Source organism: Apteryx rowi, unplaced genomic scaffold (assembly GCF_003343035.1).
Source record: "Apteryx rowi isolate R43461 unplaced genomic scaffold, aptRow1 scaffold_19, whole genome shotgun sequence".
Classification (NCBI taxonomy): Eukaryota; Metazoa; Chordata; class Aves; order Apterygiformes; family Apterygidae; genus Apteryx; species Apteryx rowi.
In genome coordinates this window covers 5,595,772-5,618,095 of record NW_020448196.1, presented here as the reverse complement: position 1 = coordinate 5,618,095, position 22,324 = coordinate 5,595,772, and the positions used below count along the sequence as shown (strand labels likewise).

Sequence of the window (22,324 nt, the reverse complement as noted above, 5' to 3'; positions counted from 1 at the left end):
AACACCAGATTTAGTCACAGGTTACAAACTAAATGGCATTGTTTGATGGATATGAATCTTTACCACCTGCCTGCCTGATGATTGCTAGCAGCTTACCAGACAGCAAAGGAAAAAGTTTCTTCCCATGAAGGAGGCATAATAAAGCGCTGGCTGGCGAGTGCCCCCTCCCCGCGCGGCTCGCTGCTGCCGCGGCCCCTCCAGCCACATATCTCCGCCGAGGGCTGCGGTTTTCTGTCCCACCCTTCGGAGAAGGTCCCTGGGAAGGGCTTGTTTCTCCCAGTCCTCCAGCAGCGGAGAGCCGCGGCCTTTCCGCGGGGGGATGCAGGATGGTGCGGAGATGCCGGCGGGGTCTCGCATGCCGCGGTCCAACCCAGTGCCCTGTGGAGCTGGGCCAGGTCCGTGTCCAGGTCCATCAGCGGCTTCTCCAGAGTCGGCGTGTGCTGGGCCAAGGACACGTAGCATGTGCGGGGGATCTCTGGCTGGATCCTCCTGGTGTCTGGGCAATGTCCGATCCGTCTGCTCGCCCGCGAGGCTGCCGGGGCATCGCGCCAGGCTGGGGCCGGCGGTGGGTGAGGGATGTGGAGAAGCTGGAGCAGGTCCAGGGGGGAGTCGGGCTGGCGTAGCCCTGCCAGGAGGAGACTTAGGGGGTCTAAGAGCACAGGGGGACCCCTGGTTTTGGAGGGTTTCAGACATGGCTCGGGCCACGCTGCTCTGCTCTGGGGCGGGCGATGGTCCCACTCCGAGCGACCCTTGGCCGGGGCGGTGGTGACCACGGGATGCTCCGCTGGGGCGAGGGCAGCCCCGGAGCGGCGCAGCAGGGTTTGCTGCAGACGGCACAAAGGCAGCGGAGCGAAGGGGAGACGTCACCAGGCTTCGTGCTGAACGGCCGTCGTCCGCGTTTGCTCCTGCTCCAATGGGAGCATGGCAAAGGGAAGGGCCACGCTTGCCTCCCCACGCTGCGGCTGGCCCCGGCGATGTCCCTGGTGCGGGGCCCGTTTCCCCACCGCAGGCTGGTGGCAGCTCTCCCACCTCAGCGGCCCCGGGTTGGGRTTGGGAGCCAGGCTTCGTTTCAGAAGCAGAAATCGGGGCAAGAAAGGGCAAAGACCCTGCGAGGGGAGGTGGCCCRTGCTGGCGCCACGGTCCCGGTGCAGGGCAGGCACCCGCGCGCGGGCTGGGCTGACAGTCGGCAGCGGGGGAATCGCCTTGGGGCCCCAGGGTGGCAGGGGGGCTGCACCCGCCTGTGCGTCCRGGCCGGGCAGGGGAGCCAGACCTGAGCCCGGCACGGCCGGGGGGGAGCAGCTTGGCCCCCGGTGCTCCAGCCCAGGGCTGCGGGACGGGGATGCGGGGACCGTCCCAGGAGCTGCGTGCCGTCGGGCAGAGCCCAGTGTCCCAGGCAGTCCCCATTCCCAGCAGGGACCTCGTTTTTTTGGGAAAGCTCGGGGGTCCTCAGGCTGCTCCCCTCGGCACTGCCGGGACGCCCCGGGCCTGGGCCCAGCTAGCAAAAACCACAGCACTCGCTCTGGAAAGTCTGACGCGTTTATTTTCTCTTTAAAAGTCTCTTACCAAACTGCAGGGTATTTTMTTTTCTAATCACCGCTTGCTCTGTTTCTACCAGGCTAACGCGCCCGAGCGCGGGTTCGCAAGCCGGGGTCCAGACGCCTGTGCGCGGCTGCGGCAGGCGGGAACGCGCAGCTCCGGCTCCGCGGAGCGCCAGGAGAGCGCAGCGTTTGCTGGTCACAAGGGCCCTCTGCCGTCGGCTCGCAGCTCAGCTCCGCTGGCGGCGGCTCCGCACCCACCTGGACACTCCGGCTCCGGCACCCGGGCACCGGCCCGTGGCCCTGCGGACGAGGGCGACGCGGGGTGGCGTGGAACGGGCGCCCAYAGTGGGAGGCGGCTGCCAAATACCTGCTGCCCTTCGTCTCCGTCGCTGCCCAGCACCTTCCCAACTCGACCCTCTGACACTTCCACAAACCCACCTCTGGCAAATATCCGATGGCAAAATGCTGCCCTGGGATCCCGTCCCAGAGTCCTGCTGTTGCTCCAGGGCTGAGACGGGACGTGTGGCCGTGCCCAGGCCTGGCCTAGGCCTTTCACCCAGGGCTCGATATCTTCCTTAGACCTTTCCTTCCTCAAACCTTTCATGCTTCCAAGTATAAACCCAAACCATACTGTAACACTGTAAAATCCAAGTGAAGGAGCTGCGCTCTGGCCGGCAGCAGGAGGCTGCTCCGGGCAGTGCGGGAGGGCTGCAGCACAGGGCAGGAGGTGACAGCCCGGCTGCCCCTGCTCCTGCCTCCCACCGAGCCCCCGTGGAGGCCACGGCTGCCCCGTGCCGGGCACAGGGTGTATGGCGCCGCAGCGATGGGCTCAGACGCGAGCGCTGCCCCGAGTTAGTGGCCTCCCCGGTGGGAGCGCGGCCATGAGCGCCTGGGCCGCGGCAGCGCCGGCAGCCTGCTGGGAAAAGGCACCGTGGGGAGGAGGCAGTGGTGGCTTCGCCTCCCGGGGACGTGGCAGAGGCGCAAGGAGGGCTCGTCCYGGGGCAGCGCGGCTCCGCAGGAGGCTCCCTGGGGGGAACAGGCCTGTGGCAGCACCACCGGACCCCCAGGGCTCTGCGTTGGCCCTGATGCTATTTACAGCTGAGCCCCTGCCCCGCTCGGGGCAGTGTCCGAGGGGCTCGGCCCCATGGCCAGGGCTGCCGCTGCGCCGTGCTGGGGGGACGTGTTGGCCACACAGGCTCCGCTCCGGGGGAGGCAGTGTTAGAGGAGGAATTTATGCCTCGGTGCAGCAGCGAGGTGTCCCCCAGCCAGGGCTGCCTGGCAAGGAARCTCCTTGGTGCGAGTCAAACCAGCCTGCGCCCGTGTGCAGGAGCCCTGCGGTTCGGCCGCGCTGAGGCTTGCAGGCGGCTCTCCCTCCCGAACGGCCCCGCCGGCGATGGCTGCAGGCGCTGGGGAAGGCACCGTTTGCTGCGGGACGGAGGCGGCGTGGCAGGACTGTCTGCAGCAGCACAGGCTGTAGCAATGACCACGAATTGCCTCTGCTGGAGAGCAAGTCGGAGCGAGCGCCCCGGGCAGGGACCGCGTAACGGCCTGCGCGTGGACCGAGGGCGGACGGGGGACCGGGGACAGAGGGAAGGTGGCGACGAGCCCCCCCCGCAGCCCTGGGGCTCGATGCAGTGTGAGCTGGTGCAGATCAAGGGCAGGGGCTGAGCAGGTCGCGTCCTGCTCCGGCAGCCCCGTGCACGCTGGGAGAGCGACCGCGTGGGGCAGGGACGGCAAAGGGACCTGCTCCCCAGCCCGGGCGCAGAGGGGCCCCCGACCCCGCGCAGGCTGGTGGCGCGAGGTGGACGGAGCTGCTGGGGCTGCCTGCCAGCTGCCGAGGACTGTGGTCCAGCTAAGTGGGGACCCTGCTGGGTCCCAGAGCAACATCTAGCTCCGGTTCAAGCAGCTCATCTTCCGAGAAGCTGATGTGCAAGCAGGTGTCGTCCGCCAGGGAAAACGGCAGCGCGCTGTCCATGGAGCTGGCCAGGGCAGCTAGGTCCTTGCCCAGGGCCTCACCTGTTGCAGCGTCATGGATGCTGGACAGGGGGGACATGTGTCCGTTCTCTCCAGTCCTGTCCTTGCCGAGAGCGCGCTGGGAGGTCCCAGCAGGGACGAGCTCCATGCTGGAGGCAGCACTCTGGGCGGGAGTCCTCGCCTCGGGGTCCAAGARGGTGAGCGAGCTGGCAGTGATGTTGGTGAGGCTGGACAAGCTGGGGCTGGGAAGGCTCACGTGGATGGCGGTCTCGGGCTTGGCCTCCACCTCCAGGCTCGGGGAGGTCTTGCTTGACCTTTTGCGTAGGATGGGTGGTGGGGGGTTGATCTTGGGAATGGGCTGCTGCCGCCTGGGAAGCAAAAGCAGAGAGAAGGGTGACAGGCAAGTAAATCTGTGCAGAGGACCCAGCCCAGCTACCCCAGGCTCTCCAAAAGGCACGTCTTTTTGGGGTCCCATCAGTGCAACCCATCGCTCACATACCCTGGAGTGGTGGTGCTGGGGGCAATGCAGAATTGGCCCTCTTGCTCCAGAGGGGCAGAAGCAGAGCAGCTAGCAACCCCATCCCTGTCCAGATGGGTGGACACAGTGGATTTGACACCCCACCTCTGCCCTCTTGGGCTTCATTTGGTCTTAGCCAGTGCACAGACCATTTGCTGCCTGCCCCAGCCCCTCAGCCGCAGCACGGAGGGCGCAGCCCCTCTTCCCCATCCTCCAGAGAGCTGTGAGCCCCCTGCGGCAGGCTGTGRTGCTGCGAGACCGCCAAAAAGCCTCTTGTGGCCTCTGCTGTGACTGGTCCTGCTGGGGAGGGAGCAGAGGGGGAAGTATCTGCCCAAGGATGTTCAGGCTCTAGCTGGAGGAGGCAGAGGTGGCAGGTCCCTACCTGTCCTCATCCACCCTGCTTTCGGCGTCGTCTGCCTTTTGCCGGCTGCTCCCGTTGAGCAGAGGAAACTCGCTGACCTCGGAGCCCTCCACGCGCCTGCTGAACCCGTCCTGCCCCTCCAGCATGGCCAAGCACTCGTCCCCCTCCTTGCCATCGTAGCAGGGGCCGCCCCTCTCCAGGTTCAAGAGGTTGAGGTAGGAATTCCCCGAGCCCAGGGCCGAGACCGAGCCGGGGGCCACAGGGCTGCCCAGGATGCTGGCCGGGGTGGAGGTGGACGGCAGGTTGATGTCCAGGCTGTAGTGGTTCTTCAGGTTCAGAGACAGCGACTGGGCCAGGGACAGGTTCTGCAAGGAGCGGTCGACTGGTGGAGAAGACACGACGCATGGGTGAAAAGCTTGAGGCCTCCAGCCCGGCTGCTCCCCAGGGACCACAGGGGGTGCGAGCTGGCTGATARGGTGGCCCTGGCCCCCCGGGGCAGAGGTGCCCAGGTGGGGCAGAGCTACCATCCCGGGTCCCTCACCTGGCTGCCGGCGCTGCGCCTTCACCTCCAGCTCCTTGAGCTGCCTCACCAGCAGCGAGACGTGCTGCAGCAGGTCCCGGTTGGTCAGCAGCAGCTGCCGCACCCGTGCCTGCGCCTCGATGCGCGCTGCCGTCTCGGCCGCCAGCTGGTCCTTCAGCAGCTGCACCTGCGGGATGGGAGCTGCGGGGCACGGCCTGGCGCCAGCGGGCCCGGCTTGGCCCAGCCCGGCCCGGCTCGGCACAGCCCGCCCCGCACACACCGCCGGCCCTGCACGGGGCGAGGGCGGCATCGCGGGGCACCTCTCATGTGAGCGGGCCCTCCAGGAGCCCAGGGGAGCTGTCAGAGATACTGGGAATCTTGGATGCGCGAGGGTGCCTGAGGGCTGATGCAGCCCTGGAGCAGCCTTCCCAGGCTGCAGTGAGTGCATCGGCCAGCGTCCTCCTCCTCCTCCTCCTCCTCCTCCTCCTCCCCTTGCACCCCGAGCCCAGGGGGTGGTTGCAGGCCCAGCTTTGCTCCCAGGGCGTCCTGCTTGCAAATGCCTTTTGCCTGCTAGCAGCCCTGGTCGGTGAGCCTGCGCCTGCCTCGACGACTCCCGCAGGGCCGGGTGAGCCCTCGAGGCGAGACCAGCTCCCACAGAGGGCTTGGTGCATCCCTCTGCAGCGGCTGTTCAGGGTGGGGGAGCTCATGGGCCCAAGCAATGTCAGATGAGCTGCGGTTAAAGAGCAGGAGTTAGGGAGATGGGGAGGTGCCCGATTGTGCGCAGGAGCTGGCTGGGCCCCAGGGACCCCTGGGTGCATCCCTGCTCTGACACTGTTTTGGCAGAAGGGGCACTACATGGAACAGCTTTCAAGAGTGGGATGAAACTGGAGCTGGTGCCCRTGGAGTGTCCCCCTGCGACCCCGTGAGCGTGGCCTCGGTTTTCAAGTTTAGCCATTTCTGTGCCCAGACGTGCTGGGAGAAAAGAGCAGCGGTTGCGCAGTGCCATAAGCTCCCCAATGCCTGATGCGCCTGCGGCGCAGGATGCCCAGCCCTGGCTTTCCGTGCGCTGGCGGCGACCAGCATGTGGCCTCCCATTGCCACCAGGCTGCGGGCTGGAGCAGGGAGAGGAGAAGGGCCTGCACTGCCCAAGAGGGAAGGCAGGGAACTGGCTGCAGGCCAGGAGCCGTCTGGGCCGCACCACTGCCCACCAAGGCTGTGAGGGGAGGGCAGGACGGGAGGGCAGGACAGGTACCTGAGCCACAGCCACCTGCGTCTGCTGCTGCTGCTGGAGGAGCTGCTGCTGGAGGAGCTGCAGGCAGTGCTGAGACGCCAGCGGGGTGATGGAGGCCGAGGAGCAGGGGCTGCTCGGGCTGAGCAGTTGCTGGGAGCCGGATGGGTAGAGGGAGCAGTTCTCGGAGTCCTGGGCACAAAGAAACGGCTCCATGAGAGGTTGTCCAGCTCGGGCATTCGGACCGTGACTCCCCAGGAGCTCTGCTGTGGCCCACGGCACCGATCCCAGCGCAGCAGAGCTGCCGTCCTCCCCCGGCACCAAGATGCTCTTGAGGACGGCAGTCTGGGACTTGCTGTCAGGCGCTGCCCAGCAGTGTGATCCCCAGGGACGGCGTGTTTTCCAGTGACTCCAGGTCTGAATTAGGTGGCAGGTCTGTACCGTCAGAGCCTGTCTGCAGCTCTGAACAGGAATGGCAAGGTCCCCAGGGCAGGGAGTGACTCAGATGTCCTACCACCTTTCCCATGGGCGCTGGCTGGGCTGTTTCTTGCTGTTGGGCTATCAGATGCATTGCCTCCATTAAAGCAGTGACAGCAGCGGTCTAGTGTCAGGTCCATTAGCATATTAAAAGACCACAGGCAGACACCATCAATAAGAAAGCCGAGCAGTTTGTCTACCCCTTCACCCCTTCTCCCACCCCTGGGAGACGCCCAACATTAGAAGAGCAGCGCAGAGAAAAGCTGACTAATTTCAGAGCTGCCCCCAGCTCAGACGTGAGCCTGCTGCTCCCCTGCTCTGCACCTCAGAGCCACGGGGCTGCCAGTACAGCGCACAGCTCAAAATACCCTGCCGAAACCCGCACCTCACGTGTTAATGCTCTCACACTTCCACCTCCCCCAGCCTTGCTATCATGCCGCAGAGCGGCTGGCTCTGCAAAGGATAAGCAATCAATTTACAGCTAGGCTCACTGGACACATTACTTTAAAGTCACCCATTAACCTCGAGCAAAAAAAAAAATCTGCAAGCACCAGGCTTATCTCTCAGGGCTGAGCCAGAAAGGAAAACAGCAGAGAYGGGCTGAACCTGTTCACCAGAGCCTGGGGGTGTTAACCTGCTGCCAGGCGGGGCTGCCACCCTGCAGAGCCACCACCGGTGCTAGCACACAGTCGGGTGAGCTTGCAGCCATGTCACACACACGCTRCAGAGACAGCGCAGTGGCCTCGCGTGTAGCTCCTCGGGCCGTCCACAGCTCCGGGGATCACAGCACAAGGCAGGAAGCAGAGCACCCCATTCCCCGGGGAGTGCAGCCAGCCACCTCGGCAGTCAGGGATGTTTTAAGATGGGGCAGAGTGCCCCGTCRGGGAGCCGGCACCAAGACCACTGGCCCTCCTCGCTCCCCTGCCCTCTGCCTATTTAGTGACAGCTCAGTGAAAGGATCAGCATCCAAAAGGAAAATCACCGGAAATCTCTGCCTTTTGAGGCACAGAAATAAATCCAATTGAATATATTTCATTGGAGCTGTTTTCAGCCATGCTCTGCAAGTGATACAATTGTTTAAACCGAAATTATTCCATTAAAGCAGCCAGGAAACGCTCACTGAAACAGATCTGCAGGGCAGCTTTTCATTACGGTGTTACCACTGCTAGCACTGAATTCAGCCTTGGTGCCTTTGCGGCAGCAACAGCGCTGCCTCTAGGCCTCGTGGGACGCAGCGCCCTGGGGGAGGAAAGGAGTTGGGCTGCTGCCAGAGCGCGGAGCGAGTCAGACAAGCGACTGCTAGAGACCAGCGCCAGAAGCACAGAAATCCAGCCTGCGCAACAGGGAAACGAGCGCCTCACCAGAGACACCTCTCAGTTTCCACCTGTCATCGGGGTGCTGCTGGGAGGGAAGGGGTTTCCCTGCCTTAATCCTCCTTTCTAAAGCTGCATGGTTGCTCTCTCTAAAYGCACTAAGTCAGAAGCCCTCTGTGCTCTGGCCCCTACTTTCCTGCACCAGTGGATTCTGCCTGGTTTCCAGCTGGGTGCCGTGGCGCCACTCCTTGCTCTTGTTTTCTCCAAGTCCCAGCTGTCAGATGCAGCTTAGTCACAGGTAAACTGGATGCTGAATAACCAGTCCTGCAACAGGGGCTGCCTGAGGCCCTCAGGGGGCTTTACCAACCRTGGTGACTCAGCCCTGGGTGGTTTTGCATGCCCTGCAAGCCTGACCTGCAGTACGGGCTGGAGCCAAGGGAGGCTGGACAAGTGGTACTTGGTTGCAGAGCTCTCCCAGGGCTGGGGCAGCAAGTGCTGGGTGCCAAGAAGGGAGGTGTCTGCAATGGGGTCTCCATGAAAGCCCTTCCCTATAAAGCTGTAAAACAATGAGCTGGAGCAGATGGACCCCAGCAGTGGCAGGGTGCATGAACCATCCCCTCAGCCTGGTCCCCCCACACTATTACCTGGCAGCTCTTGTCTTTTGAGACCTGTCCAGGCTTCAGCATGCCGAGCTCGGCCCTGGCAGTAGGTAGGTCTCCAGGCCCCCTCTCCGACACACAGATCCCATCAGTGTCGATGCCAACCTCATCCACGTTTGTGATCTTGGAGCCCTTCATCTGGTGAACTTCAAATGAGATGGATAAAATAAACCAAAGTCCCCAAACGCTGCAGGATTGCAGCAACCACCTGGGGCTCTGAGCAGGGCTGGCAGCATAGGTGAAGGCTTAGGAAGAACAGCCAAGACTTCTTTCAAGTCTCTGCGTGCTGCAGTGGGGCAGGAGCAAAGAAGCATGCTAGTCGAGGGGCTTGTGCTTGCAGGCCATCAGCCTGCTGGGAAAGGATGCTTAGCCTCCATGCTCATGGTGCCTGGGATGGGAAGGCCCCAGAAATGTGCAGAAAGGCTGGAGAGGCACATGCACGGCTCTGCAGGGCAGGCATTCCCTGTGCCCTCAGTCCGAAGGGACATGAAGCTTTTGCTGTCACTGGAGATGGCTCACAAAGGACAAGTGACTTTGGCACTTCCCCATCCCAAAGCCTYTCTGTCATTGCTGTTGAGGGAGGGATCTGCCCAAGCTCCCGGGGAGCTGAAAGTCACCTTCTAGTGGCTGCTCCTCCACAGACTTGTCACTGGCACCGTCCGCCTGGCCGTCAGCGTTTTGCAGGGCGTGCTGCAGGCTCAGCTTGTGGCACACCTCGAAGGCCTGGCCCACCGTGCGCACCACCCGCATGGCCTGGCTCTGCAGAGCAAAACCCACAGGCAGGTCAGAGCCCCGGGGGCAGCAACACTCCCAGCCCTCTTGCTCCCCACCTCTGTTGGGAAAAGATGGATCCTTCCCCCCTCTTCCTACCCCAGGGTGGCCTGGGGTTGCCCCTGAGACGCATGTGTCTCAGTATGGATCAGTGCTCAGTGCAACCTCTTCCCAGTGCAATTCCTACCCCTCTTCCTCTGCCCAGGAAGGCTCCAGCACTGTCCACCCCTGGCAAGAGAGCAGGGCCAGCATTTGGCTTGAATACGGACACTGGCCATGCAGTATCCCCAGCGGTCTGCTCCTGGAGATAAGTGCTCTTCTCTCTGGGTGGTCTGAGGTAAAGTGGCTGCACTGTTCTCCTGGCAGCTGGGCCAGGCAGGGGAGAGGCCCCAGGCACGTGTTTTCAGGGACATCTAGCATTAGTGCTGCCTCAGTCTCTCCCCCACGGATCTGGACTCATTGACCCCAGTGCTTCCTTCTATAGCRCAAGGTGCGAGGATCCTCCTGCGATCTCTCGCCCTTGTGAGGACGCGGCCATGGCCCGGGAACATCCTACCTTCTTTTTAGATTTGAAGACATTGCACCTGAAGGAGTTGTTAGCACCATCCCTCGCAATGTAGCTAAAAATTTTCAGATCTTGAGAATCATGAGACACATAGAAGATTCTAGGCAAAAGAGACACAAAGTGAATTAAACACACAGCAGAATCTCTAACCTCAAACAAACCTTGGAGGCTCTTGTGCTCACTGAACAAACCCTAGGGTGGTTCAAAGCATCCAAAAGCCAGAGAAAAGAGGTCATGTATGGTGGATGGCCTTTCCTACAATTATCAAGGCCAGGAGGCAGCTAATTGACAGAGCACTTCTTACTTGATGGAAAATCTTCTGGTTTCTAAAGTAGGCAAAAGCTTTTTAAAGATTCTGTGAAAAGGCTAAAAAATCTATAGTATTAGAAAGTGTGTGTCTATTTTTAGCCCTGACAATAAATCTCTGCCCCTGCTGCAGTGTAACAGAACTGGCTGTGCCGCTTCAGCAGCTAAAATCCTGCTGTGCCCCAGCTGCGGCCAACCCAAGGACCCACCATGCCAGAGGTGGGAGCTGCAGGACCTCCTGCTGCACCAAAGGGGCAGGGACTGTCCTGGCYGCTCTCCCCTGTACCGCAGCTGAACTCTTCATCCAGACACTCTCCTCTTCACAGCTGCAGCTATCAGCACGCAGACGTTTCCCCTCAGTCCTAACCAGCTGCACTAGCTCTGCCTAGCAGGAGGACCGAAATGGGGAGAGACTCYGGACGCTGTCAGAGGAGACCAGTACCAGACTGACCAGTGACTCGGTGAACAGCACAGAGGAACCGTCAGGAGCACAGGCCTGTTTTCTTTAATGACAGGCAGATGATGCAGCACAAAAGCCAGCTTCTCTTAGACACATCTCCCAAGGATGGGAGCTCTCTTACTGCTGGAGGTAACACCTTTAGCAGCTTCCCATAAGACAAAGACCTGCAGTGTTTGCCTAGTTCTGCCACTGAGCAGAGAGGCTACAAGATACCTGTGGGTGGGACTTCTGTCTCCAAAATACTTTGAGATCCTATAGTAGGGACTGTGGAAAGTCACTGTTATCTCACCATGCTCTGTACAAGTTAATTCCCCGTAAGAACTTATGCCTAGAGTGAGGCCCTTCTTCAGAAGCACATGGCATCCAGCGAGCCATGCTTTGAAGGAAACCAAGGGAGGCCGGTCTTCTGAGTCAGCAATAGAGAGCAATTCAGTCTGGAAGGGATCTCTGGAGGTCATCTGGTCCAGCCCCTGTTCAAAGCAGGGCCAACTTCAAAGTCAGAGCTAGCTTCAATGTTAGATCGGGCTGCCTGTCTGTCTGTCTCTCAAAAACATAGGAAAAGATTCCCCCTCTGCAGGAATTTTGCCACCTCATTAATTTTTCATGGGCCACTGGAAAAGCCAAGCTTCTTGGGTGATAACTCAGCAAGCAGGAGCAGGGAAATGCATCCCCTCTGGTTTGATTAATTGCCTTGGATCTAGCTGGTGTAAGTCCCCTGCTGCATACCTGTACACAGGATCGTGCATCACTACCATTTTACTCTCGTCCCAGGTCCATTCCTTTCTCTGTAAGCAGAGAACAAAAGCAAAATTAAAGTGTATCAGCGAAAAATGAAACTCCACCACTCTGACAGGCAGGACCATGGAAAACGGTGCATTTGTCCTATGCCAACATCTAGGCTATAGTTTGACTATATTAGCAACGGCTGTGTAGTTGGTGTCTTGGATGAAAAAACGATTTCTCTGATCATTTATCATATCCGATCATCTGATCACAGCTTCCAGGGCTGAAAATGGGCCCTAAGATTATTTATAGCATCAAATATGCAGAAGGGTAACACATTTTGGGGAATAAGGCTTTGAGCTAGTGTTTAGGAGATCTGGGTCCAGCTGCTGGCTTTGTTCAGATGCGAACGTAGTGGTACTAAGCACAGCCTACRTGAAGAGTGGAGAGGTGCTCAGCAGAGGCCGTACACAAAAAGCCCACTAGTACTGACAAAAAAAAAAAAAAATTGCATGTCCTGAAAGCTTTACATTTTTTTTGACAGAAAAAAACAAATCCTCTTCCCACTCTTAGTTTTCCCACTCTTTTTTTCAGCAAGGTTTGTTGTTAGTTTGTTTGATGAAAAATGTGAAAAATGGACCTTTTTCTTCTGAAAATCCTGGGTGTTTTTTAAGAAAAGGCCAGTTCGGGTTAGAAGTTTATTGTGATTATTCTGAGCAGCTCTAATACTCAGACATATTCAAAGCTTACATGTAAAATAACTCTGAGACAGCATTACAGAACCCCCACTAAGATGCAAACATGCAAATCCTGCCTGTGCAAAGCTTCCCATTGCCTCACTTTCCCTGCTGATCTTTGGAGCACACTAAAAAAATCTACTCTGTCTATAAAAGGCACAGGCGGTAACCGAGGCCAATAGCTTTCAATGCCCAGTCTCCATGTGACTCTTGCATGGGCCGTGAGAATGTCCAGGGCTTGTTGTAACCTGAATTTTGGAAAGGCTCTTAATCCCCAAACTCAGCGGTTTAACAGAATCCCAGACTACATGCGAGCGGGATGAGACCCTTTACAAATACCTGTCAGGGATGATTTAGGTGTGACAGATCTTACCTCCAGACATGGGAAGTGACTAGATGGTTTTGTCTAGTCCTGTGAGACACTTGCAGCTTTCCTACGGCGCACGACGCCAGCCGTGGCCRTGCGGCACAGCCAGCTGCCCCTCCRGGACTGCTCCGGCTCCCGATTGCCCCACAGGTGCTGGAGAAGTCTCACCTTCTGTTTCTTGCGCAGAATCACCTTCACGCCGTCCACGGAGACGATGATGCTCACTTTCTTCTTCTTAATGTTCTTGGCTTTGAACTCGTACTGATAAGGAAAAAATCCAGATTAGAAGAGATGCAGGATTGGGAGGATACCTGGGACAGTGTACAGTATTAGTCAAGCTGAGCTTGATCTTCTGGACTATCCTGACTTCAAGAGTCAGATTTCTCCCAGTCCTTAGTGAGAACTCAGCTCTTCTAAAATCTGGCTGTGACCTTCCYGTTCCTGCAGCCTCTGGCCACACCAGCAGCTGTGAGTGGCACGAGCCTGCGGTTAGGGTTAAACCGGAGCACGGCAGGGAGAGCCCAGCGCCCAGGAGGGACTCCCAGCACAGCCCTGCCGAGAAGCGGGCACTTGGTGGCAGGAAGGGGCTTCTGAAGTGGATGGTGGACCAAATACCAGCAGCCTAGACAAGGTGTGAGAGGACACGGCAGGGTGCTGTTAATTCAGATCCAGGAAGAACTTTCATGATCTATTGGCATTTGAAGGGCCTTAAATAGCCCAGCGGGACTCTGCACCAAAGGCTTAACCGGAGAGATGGCGCTTGCAGCAAAAACTAAGCAGTGAATTATGGCATCTCTAGTGTCCTTGTGTTGCAGCACTGCAGTGCTTGGGGAATATAAGATCACTCATGAACTGTAAGGAGGGCCAGATGGGTGCCAATAATGCAATTATATCTTAGTCATTTACATAATCACATTAACCTCAGTGGGCTCAATACCTCTGGAAAAAAATCCAGCTCCTCATCTGCAGGTGTCTGCAGTCTGAACTCACCTCCATTTGTGTTAAAAATTAAACTGCCAGCTTTTAAATGCTGCTTTTGATGGTAACTAAGAAGCATGACAGAGGCCTCCCACTCTGGAGACCTGTATTTACAGTGCTGATCCTTACTGGCCCCATGTTAGGCATTATTTTCAGCTTCCAAACATAGCATTTTGACACCCCATACTTCTTGTGTTCCCCATCTGAAATCCAGCTTTCTTGGGCCAGATCCTAAATTTATCTTAGCCAGCACACATCCATTACAGTCAGTGTAGCCACAGTAACAGACACCAAGCAACTTTTAAAAAAGAAATCCTTTGGATTAACTTGATGTAAAGTTGCCTTAGCTTGAAAGCAGAGACTACAAATCCTCTCTGTAAACTGCTGTGACAGAGCCGGGGGAACGGGCAAGGGAGCCATCGCAGGGGCTGCCTGACGGCTCTATCCATGCAAACAGCTGCAGCAAGGCTGTGAACACAAATGTTACGTGCACTTCTGAACTGCTCAGGATCCTGCCAGAGCCACAGACACGCGGCTGCCGGCTTGTCGGGCTCAATCGCAGGTATTGCTAGCCCCTTGCAACGCATTCAGAGGCCACTGACACAGCTCAGGCGCTCTGCAGCAGCTGCCAGGCCTGAATTCAGAGAGGAAATGCCCCCAAGCTCATTCCACATTCAGTCCAGTTATTAACAAAAACAGATACACTTAAAATAGTTTTTTTTTTTTCCCCCCCAAAGGCTAAGGACTTGCTCCAGCTTGCTGCTGAGTTGCAACTCGAAGCATCATGAGAAACAACAGCGGAGATGGGCTGCCAGCATGAAATGCACTGCAGTCCCCGAGCAGGGGAACGCTGCCTTGCACCCGCCTGTGGGATCAACACGTCTCTCCCCAGGATCAACCCAGATCCCGGCAGCAGTTAGGGGATAACGTGGTCCCTAGCAGAAGCATCTCCCCAGCCAGGGGCTGTGGCCTTGCTGTCCTTTCCGTAGAGCAGATCCCAGGCTGCAGGACTTGGCATTTCCCCTTCTCGAGTTCGGGTCACGGCCAGACACCTCGCTGGCGGCAGCACTGCACCACTCAGCCTCCCCCGGGAAAAACGGGTGAGCATGATGCRGGCAGGCGCTGCTGCGACGGGAGATGCCTGTGCTCCCTTTCTAGCCTCCATGGTCTCCCAGGATGACTTTTGCTGCRTGGCTTTGGAGAACAGACTGTGTGAGGCTCATTCAGGGAGGACAAGAGGATGTGAGAGGCAGAGCGCATACCGAAGCCTAGCTGCACTGTGTAATTAGACATCTCATCAGAAACCTTAGCTCTTTATGGGCCGGCGGAGCTGCAGAGAGCAATTCAGACATTAAGGGAGACGAGGCACCTCTCTTAGAAGCCTGAAGCGGGAGCGCAGGAGCACCCCTGGGAGGGCGGCTCCATGCCAGCACGGCACCCAGGCGCTGCAGAGGAGACGCAAGCCTTTCCATCTCCCCAGCACCCGTTGTAAGCCACGTTAGCCTCACCGCCAGAAAATCGATGGCTTTTAAGCTTATCGGGCTTTTGATGCTGCTCACAGAATTCCTAGCGCTCTGCAAGGCTTAGGATATCAGACAGACCCCAATCAAACCCTACCCTTTTGATCGCCCCATGAATTATCGTTCTGAGACCAGCTCTTTAAAAATCTGTCTATAGCACACTGCACGTGAAGCCAGAGCTAAATTTGCTATACGCTTTTTTATTTATAGGGAGGAGTGAACAGCGATGGGCGAGAAGGCAGTTGCGTCCCTCAGCCTTCAGGCAGCTGCTCCCGGCTGCGGCGTGTCCGGCCCCAGCCCCGCTCCCATGCCTCGGCCTGTCCTGCAGCCCGGGGCACCCACCTCTCCGTAGGGTGTCCCTGCGCGCCAGGCACCCGAGGAAGGGCAGGGTATCCCCCACGCACCCTCAGCCGGCCTCCGACGGGTGCTCTGGCGCTGCCAGCCAGAGGGAGCCTGGAGCTTTCCCCTTCCCCACACTTAGCATCGCTGAGCTGCTTCTCCTCGTCTGCTTGCAAGAATGTCAGTAAAGCCGGGACGGGTTGTTCTGCCTGCTAAAGAGCTCTATTTATCTCTCTTTATGTACAAATGGCTGGGAAAATACTAGCCAAGCTTTCCAAGAAAGAAAGAGTGAGCAATACAGTGTATTTTCCCCTTGTAGCAACAGGGGTGCAATTATATTCAAACAAGGCTCTTTAGTGAAAGGCTTTAAGCAAAGTCCAAGTCTGGGTTTTGCTGACGTGTTTTTCCTTTCTGTCCTGGGCAGAAAGAAGACAAGTGGGAGCAGTGGMAGTGCACCTCCAGACACTGCCTCGGGTGAGTGGGATGTTTCCTGAAGTACAGGCACTCCAGCCAGCTGGACACCCCTCTCCCCTTCAGCCTGGCTCCAGGAGAGGGCCTGGGCTCTGGCCGCAGTGTGGGCATCTCCCGGGGGCCGTGCAGAAAGCCCTGCACAGCCTGACTCACCATCTGCAGGCAGCACCTTCGGGTTTGGCTCAGGGTTTGGCCCTTGGCCGCAGCAGCATCAGGGAGGAAAGAGGCAGGGGAGTTACCCTGTCCTGCTCGCTCCACGCTGGCTGCGGCCACGGCTGTTCCCTCCTTGCTGCCGCATCCTTGCCAGATCGCCTTCAAAAGGCCAGTGCAGCACACGCTTCAYGCAGGAGAGGAGCCAGGGTCCCAGCTACAGGTATGACGGAGCAGAGCAGGAAAGCAGAATTAGCTTGGCTTGAAAATAATTAAAGCCCRCTGGGCCCTGAAATCCTTTCCAAAGGGTGAAATTCTTCAAACAGCAGGAGGCCTTAGGATGACCCTGCCGCGATGTGCTGCTTCGCATGCAGACCAGTCGTGCCAGCTGGGCGAGAGAGCGACACTGCAGGGAGCAGGACGGGGCGAGCGCCCCGCGAGCCCCCGCTGCACCCGCTTGTGTTAAAGATGCTCTCCCCGGCTCCGCACGTAAGAAGCAGATGGGATACAGCTTCAGTCATTTAATTGCTTCCTTTCAAGCAGGAATCAGTGGGGTAGTATTTTAATTAACTGAGGTTTACATAAGGACAAAAAAGCAAATGAAAAAAATATACTGCAAGGTAGCACACTTTACCTCCTATAAAAATGTTCACACATAAACTAATGTACATATGAACACCAGGCTCCCTGGTTAACCTTATACTGTCGTCAGAGAGCAAAGTCTATTCATTGAATTTTTTTTCTTACTATTGCATTAATGTGATTTTTTTTTTCAAATTTGTCAAGGTTACTGACAATTCAAAACCCACACAGCAGCGTTCGTTTTCTGTGCTGCCTCCCAAGATTCAATAGTTATTCCCTGGCTGATTGTGCTGTCCTCTGGTGGAAATCTTTTTGGATGTTAAAGCATCTGGAGTTGCCCTTATAAGAGGGGAGTCAGTGGGCAAACCTGACAGTTTTCTTAGCTATGGAGACAAGATGGGATATTTTAAAAGAAATGCAGGTCAGAAAAGGGCACTGCATCTGATTTAATTTAGCAACTTCATTAATCTCCATATTAATTCTATTTCTGATGTGTCTGACCTGGAATACTTTCTGTGTGTGCTTTTAAATTCCTATGTTCAACTCTTTGCCTTTCATATTGTTCCCACACACTGTTGGCATGTAATATTAACTTCCCCAAGAGCTAAAAACTGTATGACTAGAAATGTTAATGGAGCTGTGTAATGCATATTTCATCTCATAATTCCACCCAAGCAGATATAAATTACACATGCAGTTACCAGCTTCCATCTGCTGATGAAAGAGATGGGCTAATGCACATTTGAAATCATATGCAGTTTCCAGCACTAAGAACTTGCATGAACAGAGTTATTCAGGGAAGCAATTCTTAATGTGATTAATTACTAAAGGTATCAGGGCCTTCATTATGCAAATGAAAACTGTCATAAAATAGAGAGTTTGCAAGTCTTAGAAAGAGCCTCAGTTTCAAGAAAATGCAACTCTCATTAACAAAGAGCAGAAGAGCCAGACTTGAGAGCAGCGAGAGCCAGGACACACTGAGTGTCACAGTCTGAAATGGTGTTTGCTATTGCAAATTGTATTAAGGGAAGTTGAGGCAGAGGCTGCCGGGGTTTTTGAAACAGGAATACATCCGTGTTCACAAATGCTGCTGGGTCAGCACTTTGTTTGCATGCCCAAAGGAAGATGCCACAAGCTTGGAAATGGACCTATTTCTTCCTGCAGCTGTAAATACTTCAGCCAGCCCTTAGTCTGCTGTCCAGTCCCCGTCCTCCCTTCTCCCCTGGCCCCTGGTCTGGCAGGATGGCAGGATGTTTGAGTCCATAAACAACCCTGCAACAATAAGCGGTTCCAGCCCTTTCCCAAACCTTCCTTCTAGACGGACACAGGAAGCACAGCAATGAGGAGGTGGAAATCTGTTCGGTTCTGCTCCCTGACACAGCGGCTCCTGGCAGCATCACGCCAGCAGGATGTGACTGGTCCATGTTGCTGCTCCCAGCCTGGCACATGGCGATGGCATGACACGTATCCGATCCAAGCAGTGCGGGGAGGTGTCTTTCCCTCCCACTGCAAGGGCCGTTTGCAACCTCTGATGCTGCGCAAATAGCATTTTAGGCATTAACACCGTGATGAATCCAAGTATTTCCACTTCAGGAATGTTATTAAATTCAAACCAAACTAACCCGCCATGGCATGAGGACGTGGTGTTATCTCAACTTCTGTTTGAATTATTGATGCTTGRAGTGCTGCTGCTTGGAAATGATGCTACCAAAAACTCAGGAGTTTCTTCTCAGCCAGTGCAGACTGCTAGAGCTCTGTTTGCCTCTCCGGATCTGACAAATGGTCGTGTCAGTTCCCATACCCTTTGGACCACGGACTGCAGTCCAGCCTCAAATCCCCCTGTGAGTCACCATGTCCCCTTCTGCATCACACCTTTAAGTGACAGCACTAGCAGGGAGGTGCATTTTCACAGGTCAGCTACAGCCCGTGCACGGGGGCCTCAGGAGCCTCAGTTTGGGAATCACCGGGTTATGGCCTTTCCGTTGTTCGTCTTGGAAAGCATACGCCTGTCTGAATCCTCTGAACTCCACATGCCCGGCTGCAGGCTCAAACGCTCACAGGGAACTGGCGGTTTGAATGTGGCTGGGCATAGTCTGGGTCTGCGCTTCAGTAACTGGGCAACACGGAAACAAAAGCTACGCAGGAAGCTGCCGATTCCAGGAGTGCACCTCCTGCCCAGTGGAAAAATGAGAATTTATGATCCTTGGAAACATAAAACTGTTCAGTGGAAAGCAGAAACCGAATGGGCAGTACAATAGGCAAGAAGAATGCTGGCAAAATACCCAAAGTCTTTTTTTCTCATTTAAATGAGCTCCTTCCATCATCCAACAAATTCCCTGTGGATACCACAATCCGTTGCCCCACGGTGATCTGAAGGGAGTCAGGGAGCTATCGCAGCCCTGCTGGGTCTCCGGGAGCCCCCAGGAAGGGCAGAAAGGAACCGTGATTGCTGTTTATTACGCAGCATTTATATATTCCCAGCTCTGTGCGTTGGGAGTGCGGCTTGTCGCCCGCAGGGGCCGGGGGGGCTCGCGCGTCTCTGGTGACGCCRGGAGGGAGAGAGGGAGGGAGGGCAGAGCCTGGGCGTTTGCACTCCAGACCCGACGCTTGTCCTGAGGTGCTGGGAAGGGCTTCGGCGGCTGTTCGTGCATGCGCTAGACCTCRGTGTCACGGCCTGCCCCGACCGCAGGGTTCGACAGACCCCAGCAATCCTTTTCTCTCCATTTCTAATTCGGTTCAGGAGCCGGCTGCCATGGTCAAGGGCATGTTTGAGTGTAACCCTCTCTATCCCCGCTCTAACCTGAGCGTAGCCTCCAGTTCAGACTTCCCTGTGGAGTTAAACCCATATTCCTGCAGTAAGTGTCCAACAACTGGACCAACAGCGCTCTTGCAAAGCTAGTGAGCAGCTTCCCACCCATCCTACTGCAGCGTCGCAGAAGGAAGCATTTCCTGGCAGTTAAATGGGGACCAGGATTCACGGGACTAGACAGGGCAGAAAGTCCTCTCCCATCACAGCCATTTCACGCAAGTAACCCACCAGGAGAGGCGRGCAGCTGAAACAGGGCTTCCCCGGCAAGCGCGCTGGCTCCAGAGAGCTCGGTACGTGCCTTTTCCAAGGACTCCACCTAAACCACAAGCTCACCGGCAGTCTCCGCAGAACCTGCCCGGCAACGCAGACGTCCCTGGCCACAGCCTGAGCTGCAGAGACCCGCTTACAGCGTGCGTTTTGGTTAGTGTTGGCAAGAAAGGTACCATGAGATTAGCCTAGCCACAGGCAGTGCTGCTGAGGCCCACCTGGAGCCAGTGCCCTACAACACCAGCCCTGCGGCCACCGCTCAGGTGCAGGAACTGCGGATGACTTATCGCATAGATGCGACGAAAGGGGTGACAGGAAAATCCAGTCTACAAGCTCCAAATTTCCCTGACACGTATCATCCAAAGTACATTAAACTATCTGCTTCCTAGCACTGGTTTGGTCAGGCAGGCAGACACTTCTATCTCAGAGATGGAAAGTGCAAGCAGAGAGGGACAGAAGAGGCTTGTCCAGGACTGCAAGGGAGGGTGCCTGTAGGTTTGTCAAAGAGCAGGGAGTGGACTCGAGGACTGTGGAGTCCCAGCACTTGGCTCTAGCTGGAAGACACCCTGCTCCTCACCACCAAACACAGCTGGTTCGTTGCGTGGTGAGCTGCGCTGACACTTCTGCCCCATTTCACTTTGGCCACTTCACAGTGACCAGCTGGTAGCAGCATCCAGGCGCACTGGTTTGCATGTCTTTGGAGGAGTGTGTAAAGCTAACAGCTCGGCAGCTTATTGCTCAGACCCAAGGCCACCTGATTTTGCACAGATTTATGATTCTGGTTTCTAGCTAGACACCACACATCCAGTGTCAAGGCCCTGAATGCACTAATAGGCCTTAATGGCCCCGACCAGCCTCACCTGGGGTCTCCACCCACAGCCCTGCCTATGGGCCCCGAGCTCCATTTAAGCTCAGTCCTGAACCTTCAGTCTCTTTCCAAGCTATGTTGTAGGAGTGCTCATCTCCAGCTGCAGCTATACTTGGCCATGAGCCCTGACCTGCAGACTGACTCCCTGGCTTGACCTTGGACCTGTCTCATCAGTATGTACCTGCCCAGCAATTGCAGGACTGCGTCTGACCCTAGTTACCCTCATCAGATCAGGTCCTGACCTGCAGATTGACTTCCTGGCTTGTCCTCAGACCTGCTTCATCACCATGGGCTTGCCTGACTGGACTCTTGGTCAAAGCTGGCCACCATTCCAGGTCTGTGCTGCTCAGGTACTGTGGGATGGAACCTGCTGGTGAGGTCTCTGCCCTTGTGGCTGTTATCATGCCTGGCTTCCAGCTCCCCTTCACTTAGGGAGCAGCCAGCCCTCACTGCTCCCTGACACCCAGGGGCAGACTGTGTGGCCCTGTACACAACTTTCTTGGCACCCATGGAGATGCAGAAGCACCTCATTAGTGAGGAAATAATTGGCCAAGCCCCTTGCTAATGGTCAAACTCAGTGGCCAAGCTCTTGATACAGCTAGAGCTGAACCATGCTGCAGATTGAGGGGGGCGAGGGATGCAGGGCAGTGGAGAGAACTGAAAAATCCTGAATTAAGCTAGGAAAATATTTGCCTTTCTGAAGTCTCCAATTTGGCATTGTCAGCACTATTTTAATTGGTTTAATCTGCAGGTTTTCTTGGACCTGTGCCCCACAACTCCTCAGCCATCACGAGTGTGCTTCAGCCATGTTTAGCTAGGTCCCAGGCTTAGCTCACAAATGCAGCTCTCAAGCTGCTTCTTGAAAGTTGCCTGTAAATGGAAATGGGAATGTGAGCTCGGCACAGCTCCTCTTGGTTCAGGCTCTGGCCACGTTTCAGACCACTGCAGGGAGACAAGCCTTTTCTGTCTCTTTTTGGGATGCTCTTTCAGGGACAGAGGTTTCTGAAAGAGGCAACAAAAGGCATGTTGGGCACGTCTGGCCTGTCTGCCTCATGCTAATTCCTATTTTGGCTTTGGAGACCAACTCCAGGGCGGTGCACGTGAATGAAGCCACAAAACTGCTTAGGGTCTAGCAAAAAAATCCCCTAGGAAGCAGTACGAGCGCCCACCCTCCTGCCACACCTTCTGGAAGCCACAGAGAAGCAGTTTGTGGATAACGGGAGACCAACCTGTGGATCCAGGCTTTCCAGACACTCCCTGCAACAGCTTTAGGGCTCCAACTGTATTAAAATGAAGCACTGCCAGGTTGCTTCAGCTCAAAGAGCTTGTGTACTCTCTATGTCCTCTTACATACATCCTGCCTGCTATTGTCACAGACTTCTTTCTGGTAGCTTGGTGGAGTGAAAGTTCATGGAGAATTTGAGGTAAATAAGCCTGCGAGGTACTGTTTTGGGAAAACTGTTCCTTTCAGGAAAGGAGCAGTACAGCTCAGCAAAATATTACTGACAACTTTCTGCTTTTATAAATATTCAAAACAACGAGCAGTGGGTGTTGGCTAATCTAAAGACCTTCCCCTGGAACAGATCTTTCCCCTTTTTTTTGGCCACGAATAGTGAACTGTAGCTTTTCTGAGTTGGTAAATATTAACTAGATTCCCAACTTGGGAAACTGAGGCATGGGGGAAGGTGGCTTATTCATCAAAAGTTCACCTGACAAGTCAAGACAGAGCAGATAGTTGAAATCAGGAGTCTCTGGCATTTGCTGTTGGTGAGGATTACACATCTTCGTTGCATGGCATGTATGAACTTGTGAGTCCCAGAAGGG

The 22,324-nt window shown here is 56.1% G+C and overlaps 1 protein-coding gene across 1 annotated transcript in view; it reads right to left on the bottom strand.

Moving 5' to 3' along the window:
- Positions 1-3,390: 3,390 nt before the first annotated feature.
- LOC112964260 (capon-like protein) overlaps positions 3,391-22,324 on the bottom strand; it is a 35,475-nt gene continuing 16,541 nt past the window's right edge. Inside the window, exons 3-11 of the mRNA XM_026062081.1 lie at positions 12,685-12,777; positions 11,416-11,474; positions 9,915-10,023; positions 9,205-9,346; positions 8,573-8,733; positions 6,163-6,600; positions 4,932-5,097; positions 4,431-4,755; positions 3,391-3,880 (exon numbers count right to left, since the gene is read on the bottom strand). Coding sequence (XP_025917866.1) covers positions 3,391-3,880; positions 4,431-4,755; positions 4,932-5,097; positions 6,163-6,600; positions 8,573-8,733; positions 9,205-9,346; positions 9,915-10,023; positions 11,416-11,474; positions 12,685-12,777 — 1,983 coding nt within the window. The remainder of the gene's footprint in view (positions 3,881-4,430; positions 4,756-4,931; positions 5,098-6,162; positions 6,601-8,572; positions 8,734-9,204; positions 9,347-9,914; positions 10,024-11,415; positions 11,475-12,684; positions 12,778-22,324) is intronic.